Source organism: Bemisia tabaci, chromosome 5 (genome assembly GCF_918797505.1).
Source record: "Bemisia tabaci chromosome 5, PGI_BMITA_v3".
NCBI lineage: Eukaryota > Metazoa > Arthropoda > Insecta > Hemiptera > Aleyrodidae > Bemisia > Bemisia tabaci.
Window position 1 is genome coordinate 24058239 of NC_092797.1, and position 20579 is coordinate 24078817.

General features: G+C 39.8%; 1 protein-coding gene across 2 annotated transcripts in view; it reads left to right on the top strand.

The window, feature by feature from the left end:
• Nucleotides 1-20579, top strand: part of O-fut2 (O-fucosyltransferase 2) — a 48438-nt gene that overhangs the window by 3044 nt on the left and 24815 nt on the right. Inside the window, exons 3-10 of one of the 2 annotated variants that reach the window (XM_019051032.2) lie at nt 33-168; nt 318-444; nt 1252-1380; nt 1914-2106; nt 2931-3111; nt 3608-3737; nt 4795-4962; nt 5350-5525. In XM_019051032.2, the coding sequence (XP_018906577.2) occupies nt 33-168; nt 318-444; nt 1252-1380; nt 1914-2106; nt 2931-3111; nt 3608-3737; nt 4795-4948 (1050 nt within the window). In that variant the 3' untranslated portion in view covers nt 4949-4962; nt 5350-5525. Of the gene's footprint in view, nt 1-32; nt 169-317; nt 445-1251; nt 1381-1913; nt 2107-2930; nt 3112-3607; nt 3738-4794; nt 4963-5349; nt 5526-20579 lie in introns of those variants that run through there. The other variant, XM_019051031.2, reaches the window with a different exon arrangement.

Sequence of the window (20579 nt, forward strand, 5' to 3'; positions counted from 1 at the left end):
GTTTGTATTATTTTATCTTTTCTCTTTTTAAGGTCCTCCCATCTTGGACGCATCTGTACCATTGGAAATCACCGTTTACTCAAAATCACTTACCATGGTCCCAGTACTTTGATCTCCCTAGTTTACAAAAGTTTGCACCAGTCATTGAAACTTCTCAATTTTTTCAAGGTATTTTTTCATCAATTTCTCCAATATTGGTAGCAATACAAAATATATATTCTTAATTGGTTTTCTCTGTTTCTCCAGGATGAATTATCAGCAATTAAGTTAACTATACAAATCATCAACTATTCCTCTTTTATGTTTCTTTTTTACAGAGTATGGCAGTAAACCCCTTGATGCTGTGTACATTTTGCAAAATTTCAAAAATGCATGGAAAGGTGACTTCAAATGGGAAGAAAAATGGATTTTTGAAAATTGTTCCTCTAGAAATAGTTTTTCAAGGTTTCCAAAATTGATTATAATATTTTACCTTCATTTGTTTTTTTTTTTCCTAAGAAAGCATATGATATGCTATGTACCAGGAAAAAGTCAAAGATTACTCTTATTAAAAGTTCTGTAATCATTCACAGGAAAAAAAACATTGTGTCATTTAATTTTAAAAAATTTAACATTGAAGTGATTGCACTTGCTGCAAAGCTACTTGTAGGAATTTTTTACAAAATATTTTGGCCAGAAAAATACTTAAAAATTTCAAATCATACTGGAGGTCTAAAGAGGGGTTCCAAGTTTGTAGTTCAAAAAACGAATTTTCACGGAGAAGCTTTTTACTGTTTTTATTGGTAGTGGTCGGGACTCAAAATGTACCATGTAAAATTACGTTTTTCGCCCTCTATAAGCAAGAAAATGAAATTGACTGCCGGTAACTTACTCTATGGTAAACTTGAGAGCTATTTCTGATGATCATTTAAGTGCCGCCTTTCTGAAGCAACTTGACAAAAACGATTATTTATAATAATAATAATAATAGATTAATATATATAATAATAATAATACCTATGAATTTTCTGTGTATTGAGCAAAATGAGTGAAATGTAAGATGCTGCACCTGCTTGAGCAAATAGGGTTTTTTTATAAGTGACAATCCTGACTGCACCATCATCTTTCACTAAATTATGTGAATTTCAGAATTTCTTGATGTTTGCATTGATTTTTTTATTTTTATCTCAGCTGAGCAAAGTCTCCTTTAAAATCTCACACTAATAGTGGTTTATGTTTAACTAAATCCAGTGTGTTTCTGAATACTTACAGGGATGGAGATGGATTATACCATGGCGATGTCTGGGGCTATGACAATATAACAGCCTTTGAAGTGAAGTGTGTTTCCTTCCAAGGTCAAGTTAAACAATTGAAAGAATTGTTGGAACTAAATAGAGATAGGTAGGTATTTAACGTTCTTTTGATAGCCAACGTCCAAAAAGCGAATCTTTACGTTTTATTTTTTTAAAAATTATAAGCACTTAATATATAATACTCCCTTGAAATTTTCCGAAGCTATTTTTGAATGTGCAAAAAAATTCATAACAACCAAATTTAAAATAAATTGTTGCCCAGTTTTCTGTTTGAAGAAATGAAATCGAAGTAGAGATTTGCAAAGTTTGCAATTCGAGTTATGTATTTTTTAACTTTAGCCACCCATTTATTATTCTAATTTTTCTGACTTTTGGTAAAAGTTGGATTTTTACCACAGTGACTTCATCATGTGTGTTTTCATACAAGATCTTCACAATTCAGGGGACTCTCTGTTCTGCTCTCTTTCTACTTAAGTTACTGAAACTTCTTTCTACAAGTGCTTTAAATTTTACCCGGAGGGAAAATTATCTAATATCCAAAATTTTCCACACATTGATTCTTATTGCCAAATACTCGGTTCCGCCAAACTTAATAATTTTTGTTTCCTGTTTTTGTGTCAGAGCTGTTTTGATTGACCATGCTGAAATTGCCCTTCACAATCATTTTGGTAACAGAGAATACTGGAGATGCCGTCGAAGTATGCGTTTTGCGAAACATCTGGAGGAAGTTGCTAAATATTTCAGAGCAACTTTCTTGAACTCAACTGATGAAAGTGATGGCATAAATCGTCCTGATGATTGGACTCAAGAAAAGGTTAGTGGCTCATACCAGTGGCAATTCCTTCAAGTTGGCTGCAGTGTGTTTCTTCCATTCAAATATTTCAGAATTATTGATTCAAGGTGAACGATTGTTTTCCATACATTTTGATAGGCGAATCACAGTGTTGTCAACTCGTGAGCATTGCTCCTAGCAATCGTTTAGTTTGTTTTCAAACTAAACGATTGCTTTTGGCTCTCATGGCTTTTCTGCCATGCACCAAGCACTGTTGACTCTTACACCTTGCAATGCTTACCGATTGGTGGACTCTAATTTAGTCTGGCCATTGTCTACCCTCACTACTGACGCCTCCTTAATATCAGCGTTCCAATTTGCGTCAACTTTTATCAATCCACTAACATTACTTATTTATGGAGACTAAATAAAGTTTAACCACAAGACCATTACAGCTCATTGATAATGCTTTTCATTTCAGAGAAAAGCCGATTTTATCATTCGACAAATGGAAGAAAAAAGTTACAAAATAACTTGAGTTTTCTTAATTAAGTCTTGTTTACACAGTATTTCTCTTCAGCTCGGTAGGTATGCACATTACTTTTTTAAAAATTAAGCCACCCCTCTTCATTATTTATAATCCTGAACATACCCTTGAAAATGACCCCTTGAGTCCTTGACCCCTTTGACTCAATCCTATGTAACAGGAGGCCAAACCTCAGACACTAAATCCCTCCTTTACAGATAGCTCAAATGTATTGAGCAGCTCAGTACACATTTCACTAACTTTTCTCTGATTTCTAACTCTAGTTTTAAACAACAGTCTTTTGTATACCACTGTTTTTAATAGTATCTCATATTTCCAGCCCCTGCGAAACGCAAAGGGCGGCCCTTACTTTTGCGCTCATCTGAGAAGAAGAGATTTTTTAATGGGTCGACCCAATCTTGTCCCTAACTTCGAAAATGCTGCCAGCCAGATTAGAAAGTATCAGAAATCATATACAGACGTAGAAACAATTTTTATTTCCACGGATGCATCCCAAGAAGGTACTTTTTTTTTCAATTTCTATTTTTTATATATAGTAAATACTTATTTGGACTGGTGCCACTTAAAAAGTAAAATTGTAGTATTCAAAATAATAATGTATTTTTTAAAACAAAAATTTCTTCCGGTAAACTCCTAAAAGTTTTGCCAGCTTTTCTTCTCTCAATTCTTGTAACTTGTAAAGCTTTTGTCAATGGTTTTATAGATGCAGAATGAAAGCTATAAGAGTGTGAATAGGAAACGCACTAAAGACTCTACAACTGGTTTAAGAACGTGTGAATGCTCGCGGTTTTTCTATTTAGCGCAGGAAAAAAAGAAGTCTATAATTTAAATGACCCCATAATTGGCTGAAAAAGGAGAATTTCCTTACATTGAAAAATAAAGATTCTGAAATTCCCTTCAAGCCACAGCACTACTAGAGAATTTCATTCAGTCTAATTTCTTTTTAGCAATTCTTATAGACTTGAATTTTAACGGCTGTTTTATTCCCTCTTTTAGAACTTACAGAGCTGAAAAGTTCTTTTCAAGATTTCAACATCGTCAAATATGAACCGTCACCTAATGAAATTAAGAAGTTCAAAGATGGTGGCATTGCTATCATTGATCAAATAATATGCTCTCATGCAAGGTTTGTACCATTATTTTCTTTTCACATCTACCTTGTCTCTACAGAATTATTTTCATTTTCAATTATATTTCATATTTGCATCAAACTCTTGAAAAAAAAAGGAAAATAAATAGCAGAAGTGAATTGAGTTTCTGAGGTGACTGTTTTTACCTAATTGTATCCTGTGGATAAAATATAGTCTTCCTAAATTAGATCATTTCTAAAGGCATCGGATACGAATTTCTGGCAAATATCAGCTGAAATTTTTAGAGAAGATCACATAAGGAAAAGGAGAGTGTGAGAGATAATGAATGCCGAGCAGACCATGTATGAAATCATGACTATACAGCTTGTCTGGTATGGTTGCATTCAAAGAATAGCGGATGATAGGTTGTCCAAAAAAGAATTATTGGATTTCTCTTGAAACGAAACTTATTGGATGCCTAGCAAAATCGTGAATAGGGATTAGGATAGGATTCAATTGTTGAATGCTGAATTTCATGTTTGAGTTCCACATAAAATTGCATGATGCAGTTGGCGAGACGACCTCTCTTTTAACAGGCAAAGGGATTAGGTGTTGCAGAGCGTCCTCATGTATTGGTGAATGTGAACAACTTAAACAAAATATTTGTAACTGATACAATTGTTTTCCCCTCGAAGTCTTTGAAAAATATTTTACTTAGATGTGAATTAAGAATAAAATAAGAATTCTATGTATTGAATTTTCCGTTTTTTATAATGCCTGAAGAATTAATGCATATCCTAAAAAAAACCTCTTTTTTATTAAGACTAGGGCATGTATTATTGGTAGCAAATAAAAATCTCCAAGTGACACAATATCGATAATATCTCAGATTGAACTTTAAAATATTGAATCTACAAAAGCCACCATAATTTATCTATAAGTTTAAGAACAGTATTTTAATTGCTGCTTCTCAAATAATCCAAATCAAATTACTTGGTGTGCCGAGGCAGAATTAATTTTTCTGCTCTTGCCAGGATTTTCTCCTTCATTTAAATTTGAAATAAAAGGGAAATAAATTATTTATCAATTTGTATTTGTTTTTCTTTATTTCAGGCTTTTTGTGGGAACTTGTGAATCTACTTTTTCATTTCGAATCCAAGAAGAAAGAGAAATAATGGGCTTTAATCCTGAGAGCACCTTTAATTGTTTCTGCGGAAACAACGTAACAGACTGCACTCAGCCCTCTAAATGGTTAATCGTACATTAGCCATTTTTTTGTAGGTAAGTAATGCATTTATTTCATAACTAAAGCACTCATTTTTATTAACATTTAGGTACAATGATTGATTCAGGTAATAATATTGATGAAAAAACAGGCTCTTAAAAAATAAGTCAATCGGTTATTTCATCAATTTTACCCAAGTAGCACAGGTTGTAATAAATTGCAATTACATGGGAAATTACGTTATATGATAGTTCAAAACTTGAGAGGTGGGAGAAAAATTTGTTGGTATTTATGAATGTTCCGAATTAGTAAGGTTCTTGAATGAGTGAGACTTTTGAATTTGGAGAGTTGGGCTAAAAACAATTCCAACACAAATATTTAGGACATTTTTGTCAGAGGTGATCACCCTAACCCCCCACGCGTGACATTTTTTTTTCTTTTAGCAAGAACCATAAAAGGGTTGGCTTCAAAAATCAAATAGTCTGCTCTGTGAAAAACCCCTGCAATTGCCGAAATGACCATGATGTGGATGAGAATTACTACCATGCCAAGGAAAAACGCTGTATGATCAATCGAATGTTGCCACATTTCTGGTGATAAAAGATTTATTTTGGAGGAAGTTTTGAGTATTTTTCCTTTTCCTTGAAAGTTTCACAGACTTTAGATCGAAGTGCAAATAAAATTGTATGAAAAATTCGAAGAAAAATGTTCACAGGTTTCGCAAAAAAATAATGTTTTATTTAAAAAAGGAATTTTGGCAGTGTCCAAAGGCTCACAAGGCTTTCTTCCTTGACACAGTAGAATAGGAGGTGGAGGCTGACTTTCGATTTTAATTGGAAACGGTGGCATCTACTTCGCTTTTCTGAATCGGAGAATTATTGAATTTGGCACGATGGTATGGTATCACGCCAAATACACAGTTGAACAAGGAACTAACATACACAAGATGGTACCAGGGGAAAATCGGTCATCTCCTGTTCTCTCTATTTATTCATACTTGGGGGGGGGGGGTGCTCCCACAGGTTCTCCCTGCAGCTGCTACCACCCCATATCCAACGCTGATTCCGGTAGGTTTAAAGAGTTTCGATTTCCGTAAACATTTTTTTGAAATCTTGAAACGACTTTATTAATGTTGCCCAAAAAGTGACCTTGCGAGTGTTTTCAGACAAAATTGTCATTAGGTACATCTCGTAATCCGCATTCGAGTCGTAATCCCGATACCCCTCTCTCAGCGTGAAAAAACATATCGACGGTGTAAGTCCACAACCACGTGTCTCGGTTTGCGACGTGGCAGACTTCCTATCAGGGCCGGATTTACCTACTTGCCGCCCATGGGCTGCCTGTATTTTTCCGCCCCCTTCTCATTCGTTTTGAAACATCAATACCTAGATCCTATTCGACAAAGGTTCGATGTATTGTTGGGTTCAAAATAATAGAACATAACTTCAAACAAAAATTTTAAGATTTAATTTGGAAAAGCTGAAAACGATAAAATTCCTAAAAATTTCACTCTTCATTGCAATTTGGTACTCGAGAGAGTGAAAATTTGATCACATAAAACCCGTTACCTTAGATTTCTAAATTGACTTTTGAGGCTGTGTTTACATATCGATGGTGAAACTACCAAACCACGTATCTCGTTTGCGGTGTTTAAAAATCTACGCTCGCCTTTTATTTTTTTGAGGTAGACCAAATCAATATCATTCTTTGAAATTTTCACAGAATTTTCTCCGCACGAAGAGGAAAAATCACAGAAATTTTCAAGACTGGACGTTAAGTAGTTTTTCATTTAAAAAATAAAGTATGACAGGAAGTCTGCGACGTCGCAAACCGAGATACGTGGTTTGGTAGTTTCACCGTCGATATTGAACCAATCGAAATCAATATTATCTCACCTGTGTGATCTTTCGGATTCGATCTATAAAAACCATCAAGTGCCGGTGGGGGAGGGGTGTATGAGACGCGTTTACTCGTGTTGGGCACATTTTTTGTGAAAGCATGTCAACACTAACAAAAGTTCAGTTCCGTAAACCCATCCCTGTTTGGACAAGACCTTCCATTTATAAAAAACGAACGAAAAAATTATGACAGAATAAACATAAATGTGGTCAATAATTTTAACTTCCGCCGCTGCGCCGACCGCACTGTGTTGGCGTAATGCGTGAAGTATTCATTCAGTCTTGTAGGCGCTATGCGTTTCATGCCGACCGCCTTCGCACCGCTCCGTTTCAAGCCGACTGCTGCTGACCGGAGTGTGTTTGACGCAATGCGTGAAGTATTCATACAGTCTTGTAGGCGCTATGCGTTTCATGCCGACCGCCGCCGCTCCGCGCGCTCCGTTCCAGGTCAAATTGCGTGTTTGGCTCCTCTCTTAACTTGACTAATTAAAGGTGTTGTCTCTTGTATCGCCGAAAGACGACAAAATTAGAAATTACTATACTTTCACTCTCAGGTAATGAGAGATTTTGTCGCCTTTTCTCGTTTGTAATTTATTTTCTGAATTCGATTTTTTGCTCTCATTTTTTGATACCTACATTCAAAAAGATTGCGAAATTTGCCGCCCCTTACATTTTACCGCCATGGGCCGCGGCCCATATGGCCTACCATCTTAATCCGGCCCTGCTTCCTGTCATACTTTATTTTTTACACGGAAAACTACTCGACGGCAATTCTTAAAAACTGCCGTGATTTTTCCTCTCTGTGCGAGAAAAATTCTTTGAATATTTCAAGCAATGATGTCGATTTGCTCTTCTTTAAAATATGAAATAGGAGCGGAGATTTTCAAACACTGCAAAGGAGATACGTGGTTGCGGACTTACACAGTCGATATATCGCAACAACTGCTCCTATGGAAAACGATTGAGCAGTAATCATGATTCAACATCACCGACAAGTGACGCAAAACCGCAGAACGGCCATCATGAATGCGTAGATATGTGCATACGTGTGCGTGTGGTCTTGCCTCCTCGCTAAGCAACAACCACTCAACTGCAATGCAAACCGGGCGTGGATCCGCGATTGCTGCCCAGGTCATCAGCAGTGCCCTCTACTATCACCATCAGTTATCAGGATGGCGGCGCATCGAGCAAAGCCGTTGTCACACTAACAGCCAGACTGCAGCATTTCGACGGTGTAAGTCGGCAATCACATAACTCGGTTTGCGACGTCGCAGACTTCCTATCATACTTTATTTTTTAAACGGAAAACTACTCGACGACAATTTTTTAAAACTGTCGTAATTTTTCTTCTCTGTAAGAAGAAAATTCTGCAAAAACTTCAAGGAATGATGTCCATTTGTTCTCCTTCAAAAATATATTATAGAGGCGGAGATTTTCAGACACCGCAAACGAGTTATGTGATTGCCGACTTACACCGCCGATTTGGCATTCGCAGGCAAAATGGGCAGTCGGCAGTTCAGTTGCTGCCGTGCTGAGGAAGAACACCGTATGAGCTCTCAGGCGTTGTCATGTTTCCCTCAATAAAAAAACGAATTTACCGTAATAATTGTGGAAATTTTTTCTCAATTTTTTTGGACAATTTTGTTCGCAATTTCGTTTAAAATATCTGAAAATCTCAAGGAAAAATGTGGACAATTTTCCTCAAAAATTCATGATTTATCTAGGGAAATTTGGCAACTATCTATTGTTCATATACGGCGTTTTTCCTCAGCACGGCAGAGTATTCCGCCCACTACCAGAGACAAGAGACCTCCACTGGCCTCTTGGTGACAGGAGGTGGAAGCTTTTACTTTCGGGGACTCAACAATGGAGATGTTGCATGTAAGAGGGATTTGCGATTTGACAATTGATTCGTATGTAAAAGTTCGCGAGAGACACGATGGTGCCACTTGTTTTCTCTGAAATCAACTCCCAAGCTCAAAAAAAGCTCTCAAGTTGAGACCAAAATGGAGGGGATATCCCACACTATCCTGAGAGTCCACCTCTACATCAAGACAAACTCTCCATGCAAAGATAGGGAGCAAATACATTGACAGGGTTGCCGTGATTTCAGTTTTAGAGTCCCCAAATAAGGCGGCAGCCCTGTCAATGTATTTGCTCTCTATCTTTGCATGGAGAGTTTGTCTTGATGTAGAGGTGGACTCTCAGGATAGCGTGGGATATCCCCTCCATTTTGGCCTCAACTTGAGAGCTGTTTTTGAGCTTGGGAGTTGATTTCAGAGAAAACAAGTGGCACCATCGTGTTTCTCGCAAACTTTTACATAAGAATCAGCAGTCAAATCGCAAATTCCTCACGCATGCAACATCTCCATTCTTTATGGACAATCATAAGTGAGCAACAGTCACCATGCTCATTTCGGCTCTTGACCTACCCACATGGTGGATGATGAGCTTCGGGTGACGTCATGAGCCAAACAAGTTCCCCAAACTCCGGCTTGTTGGCAAAACGAAACTGCTGGCATGTTCTTAACCATCAACCATGTAGTTAGGTCAACAATATAATGATGAAGTCCCGAAAGTATAAGCTTCCACTGTTGCCAAGATACTAGTGGAGGGTCTCTTGTCTCTGCCCACTACCGTCTGCACAATCTATGCGCATGCGCAAACTGTTAGAATCTACGCTCGGGAATGTACGGTGTAAAAACGGCTTTGAAGAGTGAGTGACTCGGTGGTGAAGCCGCAGGATTGATGACTGGTCAGAGGCGGAGAGCGGGGTCCTCGAATTAAAGGCGCGGGCACGGGCACAAGACAGGGACACTGCACACGGTCGGACACCGACGCCAGATCGACCGCAGATCCCACCATTGCCTCCTTCAAAACGGCCATTTCCGCCCATCACCTGGCATCGTGGCATTTGCGCGAGTGCGAGCGCCCAGATGCGTTTATTGAGATCAACCAGATGTGACCCCTAGCCCAGCGCTCATCTCTCACCCCAGAACACCCCCGCATTTCCTGACCTCCGTAGACGTCGTGGTCAACTTGGTCAGCTCTGAGAGTCGCGTGCCGCGTTTTTCGTCATTCAAGTCGAAAATCCCACCATCGAGCATCTGTCGAGGCGCCCTTTGGCCAATTCTAGAGTCTCTTTCTACCCAGAGTTAAGACTTCTCGATTATCAGTTGGCCAGAGCTGGCTTTGCCCGGCCATGATGTCACAAAAATGCGCAACCAAACGAGCGATATTGAGGGGTAAGGATAAGGAATCCAGCGATGTCTGTCATCCAAAAACAACATCAACAAAACTGATCAAAATCTAACCAAAGAAATTGCGATAAAATAATCCGAATCCAATCTTGATTCCCGTTTGTGACACTGTGGAGGCCTAAAATAAGGGAACCAATCATGGATTCGTATTGTCTTTACTCTCAGTGTAAAGGGACTCTAGAGGCACCAGGCACCTGGTTCCAAAACCGAGAAAACACATGTTACAATTTGCGCCGTTTCAAAGGACCTCCCCCTCCCCCCACTCAGCTCCATTTAAATACTGCTCAAGGAGAATATGAACGATTCCTCTGGAGAAGGACCATTTTAAAATCAAACAGAGGAAAACAGGTCTGAATTTTTCTTCCCCCATAGGACTCAATATCAGAGTTTAGCACTTGCTCCCGCATTCAAAGTCTTTTTTCTCGTTCTGATAGGAGAAAACGTGCTTATTACTCGTAACTCATTTTTTCCCCCAAGAAGATTATTATCTGCTCAGTTCAGTCCAGTAATTTCAGAAATTTTAGTTTAAAGCGTATTCCCGACCGTGCAAATAAATAAATATTACCGTATCTTATGAAGCATCGTTATGATTACTTTTGGCTCATGAAGCCTTTCGCAATGTAAGAAACTACCATTCTCGTATTTTTTTAGTTTTACGGGCGGAACAACATTTTATGCATCATTGTGCACACTCTAATAATCTTATCTTGTAAAACTCAATCTCAGGTGTAATTGGACCGCATGTAGGTAGCAGAAAGGAACCAACCCACTTTTGCGAAAAAATTGAGTTGAGAATTTCTTCGAGTTCCACTAGCCGCACCTATATTTTCTCCCGCTCAAAACTGAAAGTCGAAAAACAGAAATTGGTTTATGAAAAGAGAGGTTAAAGTTTATTTTCTACATTAAGCCTTGTTCAGGAATAAAACTTCAAACCTCTTTTTCTCAGTTCCAACTCAGTGTGGGTTGGTTCCTTTTTGATGAGCTCGGTCCAATTCATACTGCTGCTCTGTCCACGGGTTGCATAGCCAATGATATGAAGGCTATTTTAGCGTCTCGAACTACACGTGATTCCTCTTCGATCCTACATATCCGTCCCTCAATAATCTGAGTCTTTTAATTGTCGGATCCTCCTCGAATACAGCTTCTAGTCGAAAAAGAATCGTATGGAAGGAGAAAAACATCCTACTTTTTATGAACCTGAACATTTTATAACTCTCTGCGGTCAAACCTTTGGAAAATGCAAAAATCACGATTCGATTTGCACTCGGCAATCCCCGATTTTCCGGCAAACCTAGGTTTGCCAAACGCCATTTCAGGCAAAATCCGATACTTTTTTCACCGCGAATATGACTTCAACGCTCAACTTTTTTTCATTGCTAGACTGAGTGTACCGTTTAAATTTTTTATCGTAAATATAACATCGGTAGGCAGATTGTGCTGGAGGCCAAATTTTTACAGATTGAAGGAGATTTTATTCAAGGAACGAGATGCAGCAGTGAGAAGGGCTACAAGTAAAGGAAAAAATAGCAAATACAATTAATGATTATACACTATCAAAAATGTCATTCACTTTAGCAGTAAAAAAAAATAACGTGGTACACTGCTGTTGTAAGGAAAAACGCCGTATGAGCCTTCAGACGTTGTCGTGTCTCCTTCAATGAAAAAACGAATTGTCGGGGGGAAATTCTGAATAGTTTTCTTCCAATTTTTTAGGCAATTTTTTTCTCAATTTAACCTAAAACATCTGAAAATTTCAAGGAAAAATATCCATAACTCTCTTCAAAAATAAATATTTCATCGAAGAAAATTTGGCAACAGCAGAATGCTCATACGGCTTTCTTTTTTAGCACGGCAGTACAGCATATTTCCGGTAAAAAAAGATCGGGGTTTGCTCGAAATTTCGTTTCGAAAACCTAGGTTTTTGCCTGAAAATCGAGGTTTGCTGGTAACAATAAGATTTACGAGTCCTAGAATTAAAACTGTGGTCATAGCTTTGATTCAGCTTTACTACGTGTATAAATGTCCTCTACTCTCATTCCTGATTAAAGGGTACAACTCAGAATTGAGTAATAGATAAATTGATGCGATTTATCAGGATTTGTTCTCTGTCAGTCCTGGCTATCTCAAGCAGCTCCTAAGGGTGGTTTCACGCGACGCAATAAATTCTTCACCAGTGATTGATAAAAATCCCGGAAACTCAACACTATGTGCGGCTAACAGAGCCCAAAAAGAGCCAGGGCAGGAAAGCGTAAATTGAATTATTGAGTGAAAGTATCGTTTGATTTGTCCGTTCGTTGGTGACCTGGAACTCGGGAAGACGTTGATGAGTGGGCAGAACGCAGAACCCCCGTTGCGTCCTGTCACCGACACCCGCTGCCATTTTAAGGAAAATCCTGCAGAGTCTCCTCTAAAGTCATTCTCAACTAAAGAACTTTTCGGGGAAATTTGGCTACGCTGTTTATCGCGGCAGGCTGAACTCGAAGCCGTGCAAAGCAATTAAGCCTCCAGCCCCGGCTTCGATGTTTCCCTCACCTCGAGAATTAATATTTTGGGGACCGCGACCAACTCTGCCGTGCTAAGGAAAAACGACGTACGAACCTTCAGGCGTTGCCAAATTGTCCGTGATAAAACACGAATTCCCTGGTAAACTCGTGAATATTTTTCTTCCGATTTCTCAGGGAATTTCGTTTGTACTTTGATCTAAAGTTCCTGAAAATTTCAAGGAAAAATATTCATAATTTTCCTCAAGAATGAACATTTTATCAAAGGAAATTTGGCAACTCTCGAGTGTTCATACGGGGGTTTTCCTTAGCACGGCAGAACATCGCGTGGCCTAAACGCGGCAGCATCGAAGGAAACGCGATAGTCTCGAATCGTCGCCTTCCTGACAGAAGGGCGTAAGTACTTTTAGAGGTGAGCCCGGGAAAGCATTGAGTTAAACGGGGAATAGGGCTAGTGGCGTGGCGTGAAGGATCGATTATCGATATATCGCCATTTGAAGCTATAGTAAAGAATCGATTACTAAGGTGTTCGCTGCGAACGCCCTGATAATCGATCTTTTTCCATAGGTTTAAATGGCATAACAATCGATAAATCGCAATTCACGCCACGCCACTGTAGGGCTCACGTGAAAGTCGAGATACGTCCTTACATCAGGGGGGCGACGAAATGTCATGGAAACACGATCATCTAGGCTCAATTGATGTTTCGACGAGCGATTTGAGTGATTGGAGGAAATCGAAGACATGAGGGAAGCTCTAAAATATCGGTATTAGAGGAGCGGTCAGAGGTGTTCCACGTTAAAATTCTCATTTTTTTGATAATTAAATAACAAGAGCTTTAAAAAGAAGACATTGGAGTGATCGACCGATGAATATTTTTACAGAGGAGCGCACACTTTTTACCTTAAAACCAAGTTTAGGTGGCATCAAACGCGTAGAAATAAACTTCGTGCATGGGACCCGAAGTTGAGGTCATATGGATATCTGAAGTTTTCTGATGACGCATCCGAAAACTTGAGGTCAAGCTGCCGAAGTTTGGATCAGACATCGAGGCACTTCGGTATGTACTAGAGTACTTCAAATGTGTGACCCGAACCTTTCGGTATATATCGAATTACTTCAGATGTCTGACCCGAACTTCGGCAGCTGGACCTCAAGTTTTTAGATACGTGATCCGAAAACCTCAGAGATCCATATGACCTCAACTTCGGGTCCCACGCACCAAGTTTTTTTTTCCGTGAAGAAGGTACAAGGAATTAACAACTTATGCCAAGCCCTAACTTTTCAGGTAAAGTAACGCCAAGTAGCGCTCAGCCCTTTAGATTTAGGGTCCAGCCCTACTGCCTGCAGTTGGCGCTATTTTACCTGAAGTGTTAGGGTTCAGCGCTAAGTCAGTTTTTTTCATGTAAATTTTTGCAAACTCCGAATGAAATGGACTATAGTCTCTCGGAAACGCCCCAGCGGCCTGGTTATTAAAATTATATCAGCCCGATACGACAAGACATAGCCCTATCTCAGCCATGCAATATATCGCAATTCGATATCTTATCGGGCTGGTTTAAATTTCAATAATCGCATGAATCGCTCGAGGTCGCATGAAGCCTGAATCAAGTAGAAGAGGTTTAAAATTGTATACCTCATATATGTCCCTCCCTATATTCCTCCACCTCGTGTAATTCCGCTACGAACAGGTGGCTGGTTTATTTTAAAATTATTCTGTACGCAAAAAACATGGCGAAAATGTCCAACCTCATTTCTGATCTAATTAAATCTTATTGATTTTTCCCGAGAAAATTCGAAGTATTCATTGTTGGCATCACGGCCACGGGACGAGCGTTTTCCTCCGATACGGATTTGAATTCGTCCTGCCGCGTTTCGAATTTCGATCAACGTGGAACTCATCGTGTCACCGAGACCATCGCATATTCGCATTCCCAAACTCTTACTTTCGTTCCTTTTGTTTTAAACGCACTTATTAGCCGTTGAGTCGGCAAGTGACGTCACGCCTGGACGGAAATCCAATCACGAGCGCCAAGATTCCGGAAAACGGTACTCCCGCAGACAATGGATCGAAGATTTGTCGCCGAGATATTTTGCGTTACAGGCGCCCTGATTACGTGGATCCAGAATCAGTCCGTATGACGACTTGTCTATTGTCTGATGCCGACAGAAATCGCTAAATTTTTCTCCACGGGGGTATGAATATCATTCCCTCCGACCGCCAACTAGACTGTAGGGATTTGTCTATGAAAACACAATGCTAAGGTGTCACAAAATACGTTTCTTAAATCATAGCCGATTCTTTTCAATCTTTACGATCAATATCAAGGCAACTACAAGCAAACTGCATCAAGCGATTGCAAAAAACAAAGGCAAGAAATAAGAGAGTGAGAAGCATACTAGAGTGTGGAAAAACAAAGAACATTGTTAAAAAAAAACAGTATACATATCAATAAACGTATTTCGTAACATCTTGGCATTGTGTTTTCACAAAGAAATCCCCACAATATTGATGGTGTTGCGGTGATTTTCATTACCATGTTCAAATAAGTACTAACTTGATTGATGCGGCAAGCTGCCTGAAATGTCCCCCCTCGCGCCCATATCTGAGTAAATGAAGACGAAAGTGAGAAATCAAGTTCGCCTTCAACTCTATGTATATGCAATTTGAGCGGCTCAGGAGTTGCAATAGTTGTATCACGCATCTCCGAAGGGCGAGTGACTTCCGTTGTAAGCTCCTTGTTTTTGAGACCATCGCAGCGATACGTCCAATAACCTTTGATCGATTCTCCTCACAAGATAATAATATTTAATACAAGTGACAAAATAGTTGATATTCACGTTGAAATTAAGTTATAAAAGTTAGAATATAGCCCTTCTCTCGCGCTCATATCTGAATAGCTGAAAACGGAAGTGCGAGGAATCAAGTTCGCCTTCAATTCGCTGGATACAGTTTGAGCGGCGTAGGAGTTGAAAGAGTTGTATCACGCATGATAGTTTAGCGTAAGGTCTGAATGACGAGTAACTTTCGTCGTAATCAGTGGCGAGAATGATCGATTATCAATATTTCCCCATTTGAAGCTATGGTAAAGAATCGATTATTAAGGTGTCCGCTGCGAACACCCTCCCTATCGATCCTTTTTCATAGGTTTAAATGGCAGATCAATCTATATATGGCAAAGCATGCCACGCCACTGGTTGTAATCTTCTTATTTTAAATGACCGTCGCAGTGAAACGTCCAGTAACCATGTACTCGCTTCTTCCCATGGAAAAATATTTTGATATTCACATTAAGATAAGTTGTAAAAGTTAGAATGCAGCCCTTTTCTTGCGCTCACGTCTGAGTACTGAAAACAGGAGTGAGAAATCAAGGGCGCCTTCAATTTGATGGATCAGAGTTGCAAGGGTCAGGGAAACTATGAAAAAGCTAGGGAATTTCAACAACCTGGAAAGTCAGTGAGTTTCAGCGTGGTCATGGAATTTTTTGAAAAGGTCAAGGATAGGTCAGGGAATTTTGAAATTGGGCTAAACTTGCAACCCTGGTTGATCCCCTACGAGCAGCCTATACTGTATTGATAATATGGAATTTCTGTTTGAATTTTCTGTTGAATTTTCAATTTTTTCATGAAAAATTATAAATGATTCGAAATGTTTAAATAATGGACCATCATCTTAAAAATACAGCACCTTATTTCTCAATCCAGAGACTGTACCCGTTACCTCTCAACTTTTTCGGGTACCAAACTGCGTTGCTGACTCAACTCTACACTGCCGTGCCAAGGAAGAACGGCGTATGAACCCTCAGGCGTTGCCAAATTTCCCTTGGTAAATCGCGAATTCTCGGGAAAATTTGTAAATATTTTTCTTTCAACGTTTCATGTAATTTTGTTCGCAATTTCGCCTCGGGTTTTGGAAACTTTCAAGGTAGAGCACGCATAGCTGTCCTCAAAAATAAACATATTATCGAAGGCAATTTGGCAACTCTCGAATGTTCATACGGCGTTTTTCGTTAGCATGGCAGTACTAGAGTCCCTTCTTACTGAGAGTCAAGACAACCCCCCTCATGGAGTCACAAACGGAAATAAAGATGACACAAATTGGCAGTTCTTCGTAATCTTTGATCGGCTCATTCTCAAATTCCTTTCTCCGTTCCCTCTCTCATTCCGTTTGTTCCTTGTCGAACCCGTTATCCCCCGGTCCATTGTACATTGTAATCTTTGCAATCGGTGAAAATGTAATCTTTACTCCCGTTTGTGACACTGTGAAGGCCTAAAATACGGGAACCAATCAGAAATGGATTCACATTGTCTTGACTCTCAGTATAAAGGGACTCTAGGCAGTACAGCTTGACCCATTATAAGGAGATATAATTAAATGATCGGCACGACGATAGGTAGAAAAAGAGTCAGATTAGTGGCCAAAAGAGATCGTCGGGCGCACCTGATTACGAAGGGAAAAAACAACGCTTCTGGAGTTGTAAGCACGAGGTATAAGATGACCTGTGAGAGGCGAATGGAACCAATTATCCCCAAGGTTGAATATCCTGGAGACCAGAGCCGAGCCGGACTGGAAGTTACCACGACGCGACGCGGTACTCATTGCATCTCATTCTGAGACGGTTAATTCCCCAACTCAAACTCCTCAAATTCAACCGTGCACGTCCGCCTGTGCCCACTGACCAACTCACAGGCCCTCGAATCCATCAAGAGTATACACTGGAAAAAAAGAAAACACATTGGATCTAGAGTCCAGACTCTTGAAAACATTGACGAGAGAAAATATTCTTGATTCAATCGAATTCTTGCTTGAATCAAAACGAAATCCGCTTAAATTAAGAGGCTTTGTTCTTGATTTAAGCTAGATTCTGATTGAATCAAGAGTACTTTTCTTGTCGATGTTTTTAAGAGTCTGGACTCTAGATCCAATGTGTTTTTTTTTTTCCACGTGTCTAGAGTCTGGACTCTAGATCCAATGTGTTTTTTTTTTCCATGTGTTTTTTTGTACTGCCCTGCTAAGGAAGAACGCTGTATGAGCACTCGAGAGTTGCCAGATTTCTCAGGATTAAACATGTATTTTTTTACAGGGTGTCTATAAGTCCAGAAATAGCACTGATTTTTTTAAGGGCGGTCCGGAAGTACTGAAAAAGTGCGGAAATTCCGCGAAAAGGTCCGAAATTTGTTTAAATTTTTTATCATTTTTGTCGCAATATCAAATTTTCTAACTTTTTCTAATTTCGTCAAATGGAGGTACTGGAAGAGTACAGAATTTTTCTGTTGGAGGGGGTACTGCATTTCTCGAGGATGTACTGAAAAAGCACTGTAAAAGTGCTTATTTGTGACCAGCCTGCATATCATTGTCAAAAATCGCCAAGGAGGGGGGTTTTATTTCGTTCGAGATGTCACCAAAAAACCGGCCGATCCTCATCCGATGATTTAAATCAGCGAAACCGTCATCTATCGCGTGCATAAATTCCAAGCCCTGTCCCATTTCTCTTGTATATTAAACTGTGAGACGGTTGACATTTTACGCGAAAGTTCAAAACCTGACCCCAACGGAGTCCCATCTTACCCCGAGTCACCGGAATAATGATACATAAGGTTGTGATGTGTAAAATTTAGGCTTTGTATCGATCCGTGCGCGGACAAATACGCAATCATTAAAACCACACCGATTTGGTTCCGCCCCCGGATATCAGATAAATTGGAACGTGGCGACATGTGAAGAGCAGCCCCGTAACAAAACCCGCTATCTCCGTCCCCTTGTTTCAAGATTTTACCTTTTCCCTCTTTTTCATGGATTATAGGCTCTCTTATGGGCTTAAGATTTTATTTATAATGTCGGCCACCATCCCTCTTTTACTTTTTTCCGTGAATATTTCGCTGCATCGAATAAACGGTGATGGAATAAAAGACGCAGCTGTAGGACCTCTTGAAAATGTAATCTCTTGAAGAACATGGAAGACAACATGAATGTTATTTTAAGGGATTTTAGGCCCTAAGTAAGAACCCACCCCCACCCCCCACCCCCAAAAAAAAACTGGTTTTGAGCCACTTAACCGGATGATGCCATTGAGCACTATGCCCAATTTGGTATTGTGCATGAGTTAATTGGATTTGTCACACCTACCTATTAACTAATTGCGGTGCTGTACACTAAATACCGCCTATGAATAATTACAACACACCGGTTAAGTTGTGCAGCTCCAATCCAATGGATGTCCAGTGCCAATTTACGTGGTGCACGGCCACCATAGAGAAAAAAAAGGAGGTGTTTGCATTTCGGGTATCTTGGAATTTTTTCGATGACGTAGGTCGGCACAGCGACGTTTATCATCGATTTTCTTGGAAGTGGTGTAGTTTATGGGAAAAATGCATTCTATATAAAGTGTTTGAAATTATATCATGAGTTTATTCAAACAAAAAAATCGGACGTTAAATTCTTTTTGTCATACTTCGAATTCCGGATTTTCCTGACCAGGTTGTACCGCCCTTTGTCACAGGGTACACAATCCTCAAGATGCAAACCCTTCCTTTTTTTCTCTATGCACGGCCACGATTTGCTCTGTGAAGAGCAGCAATTTGTTCAGTGAGCTGGCTTAGTAATCTAAGTATTGATGTACAACACCAAACTTGTTTCAGTGTCATAAGTGTATAGTCCAGACGAAATTTTACGATTGTTTCTCGTTTTAAAAAATCGGCATGAGGATCTTCCCATCGCGATGTCTAGTGAAGCTATTACCATCCACCTCGTGCCATAAACGTCGCAAAAATAACCGTAGGTCCTTTCTAGCCTTCTCAAAAAAAAAAAAAGCCAACCAGAAAAATTCATTTTTTTTTAAAAAAAAGAAAAGGGAAATTCTGTAAGAAACTAAGGTAATATCTGCCTCCACCAGCAAAAATTAGGAAAGTTTTGTCTCATTTGACTTCTGAGAAGAACATTCTCCCCATCCTTTCTAACGCTAAACAATGCGTTAAGCTTTACATGTGCAAGGTACATGGGTAAACTGAGGCATTCGACAGAAAAAAATCAGTCATCAGAAACAGCAGGAAATATCCTCAGGAAATATCCCTGCTGTGGATGTGAGCCAATATACCTTTGGCCAACACCAGGAAATTGCCTTGAAAGGCAAACCTGAAAAAACTGTGTCAGCAGTGGCGTGATTCGAACAAGACGGTCATTCAGTTATCCTCTCCTCAGAAAGAGAAACGGTAGACCCGATTTACACGCATTTCCCCCAAAATAGAAAAACGATTGCTAAAACGTGAAACAGGGGAATTAAGATAGTCTTACTACCGGACCGTCAAGTGCCCTCGCCCGGTGTGAAAGGCCTCCCCGGTCGTGAATTCGACGGTATTTGATTAAAGTTACGGGGGGCTCGGTTACCAGAATATCGATCAGTAAGGGCGTTTCAGAGCTCCGCAAGGGGCGCGCGGGTGGGGAGGGGCGGAACGGTACGCCACGTGCGCGCCGCTCGGGCGCCAAAAAAACTGGGGCGGCGAAATACCACCCTTTTCAGTCGGACGCGACGCCGCCCTTACGAAACCCCCGGCGCCCTCCCCCTCTCCGACCGAGCTTTCACGCACAAAACACGAGGGGTTGTTTGTGCATCCCTTGATTCACGGCTGTATTCCGGCACGCAGTGGCGGAAAGCGTGAACTGATCTGCCGTGCTAAGTAAAAACGCCGTATGAACATTCAACATTCGCCAAATTTCCTTCGATAAAATGTCTATTTTTGAGGAAATCTATGCATATTCTACCATGAAATTTTCAGGAACTTTAGGTGAAATTTCGAAAAAAATTGCATGAAACATCGGAGGAAAAATAGTCACAAATTTTTCGGACATTTCGTGATTTGCCAAAGGAAATTAGGCAACGTCTGAGGGTTCATACGACGTTCTTCCTTAACACGGTAGTGTTGGCTATCGATATTTATCCATTTGAAGCTATGGTAAAAAATCGATCATAGAAGTACACCCTTATAATCGATCCTTCTCAATAGGTTTAAATGGTAG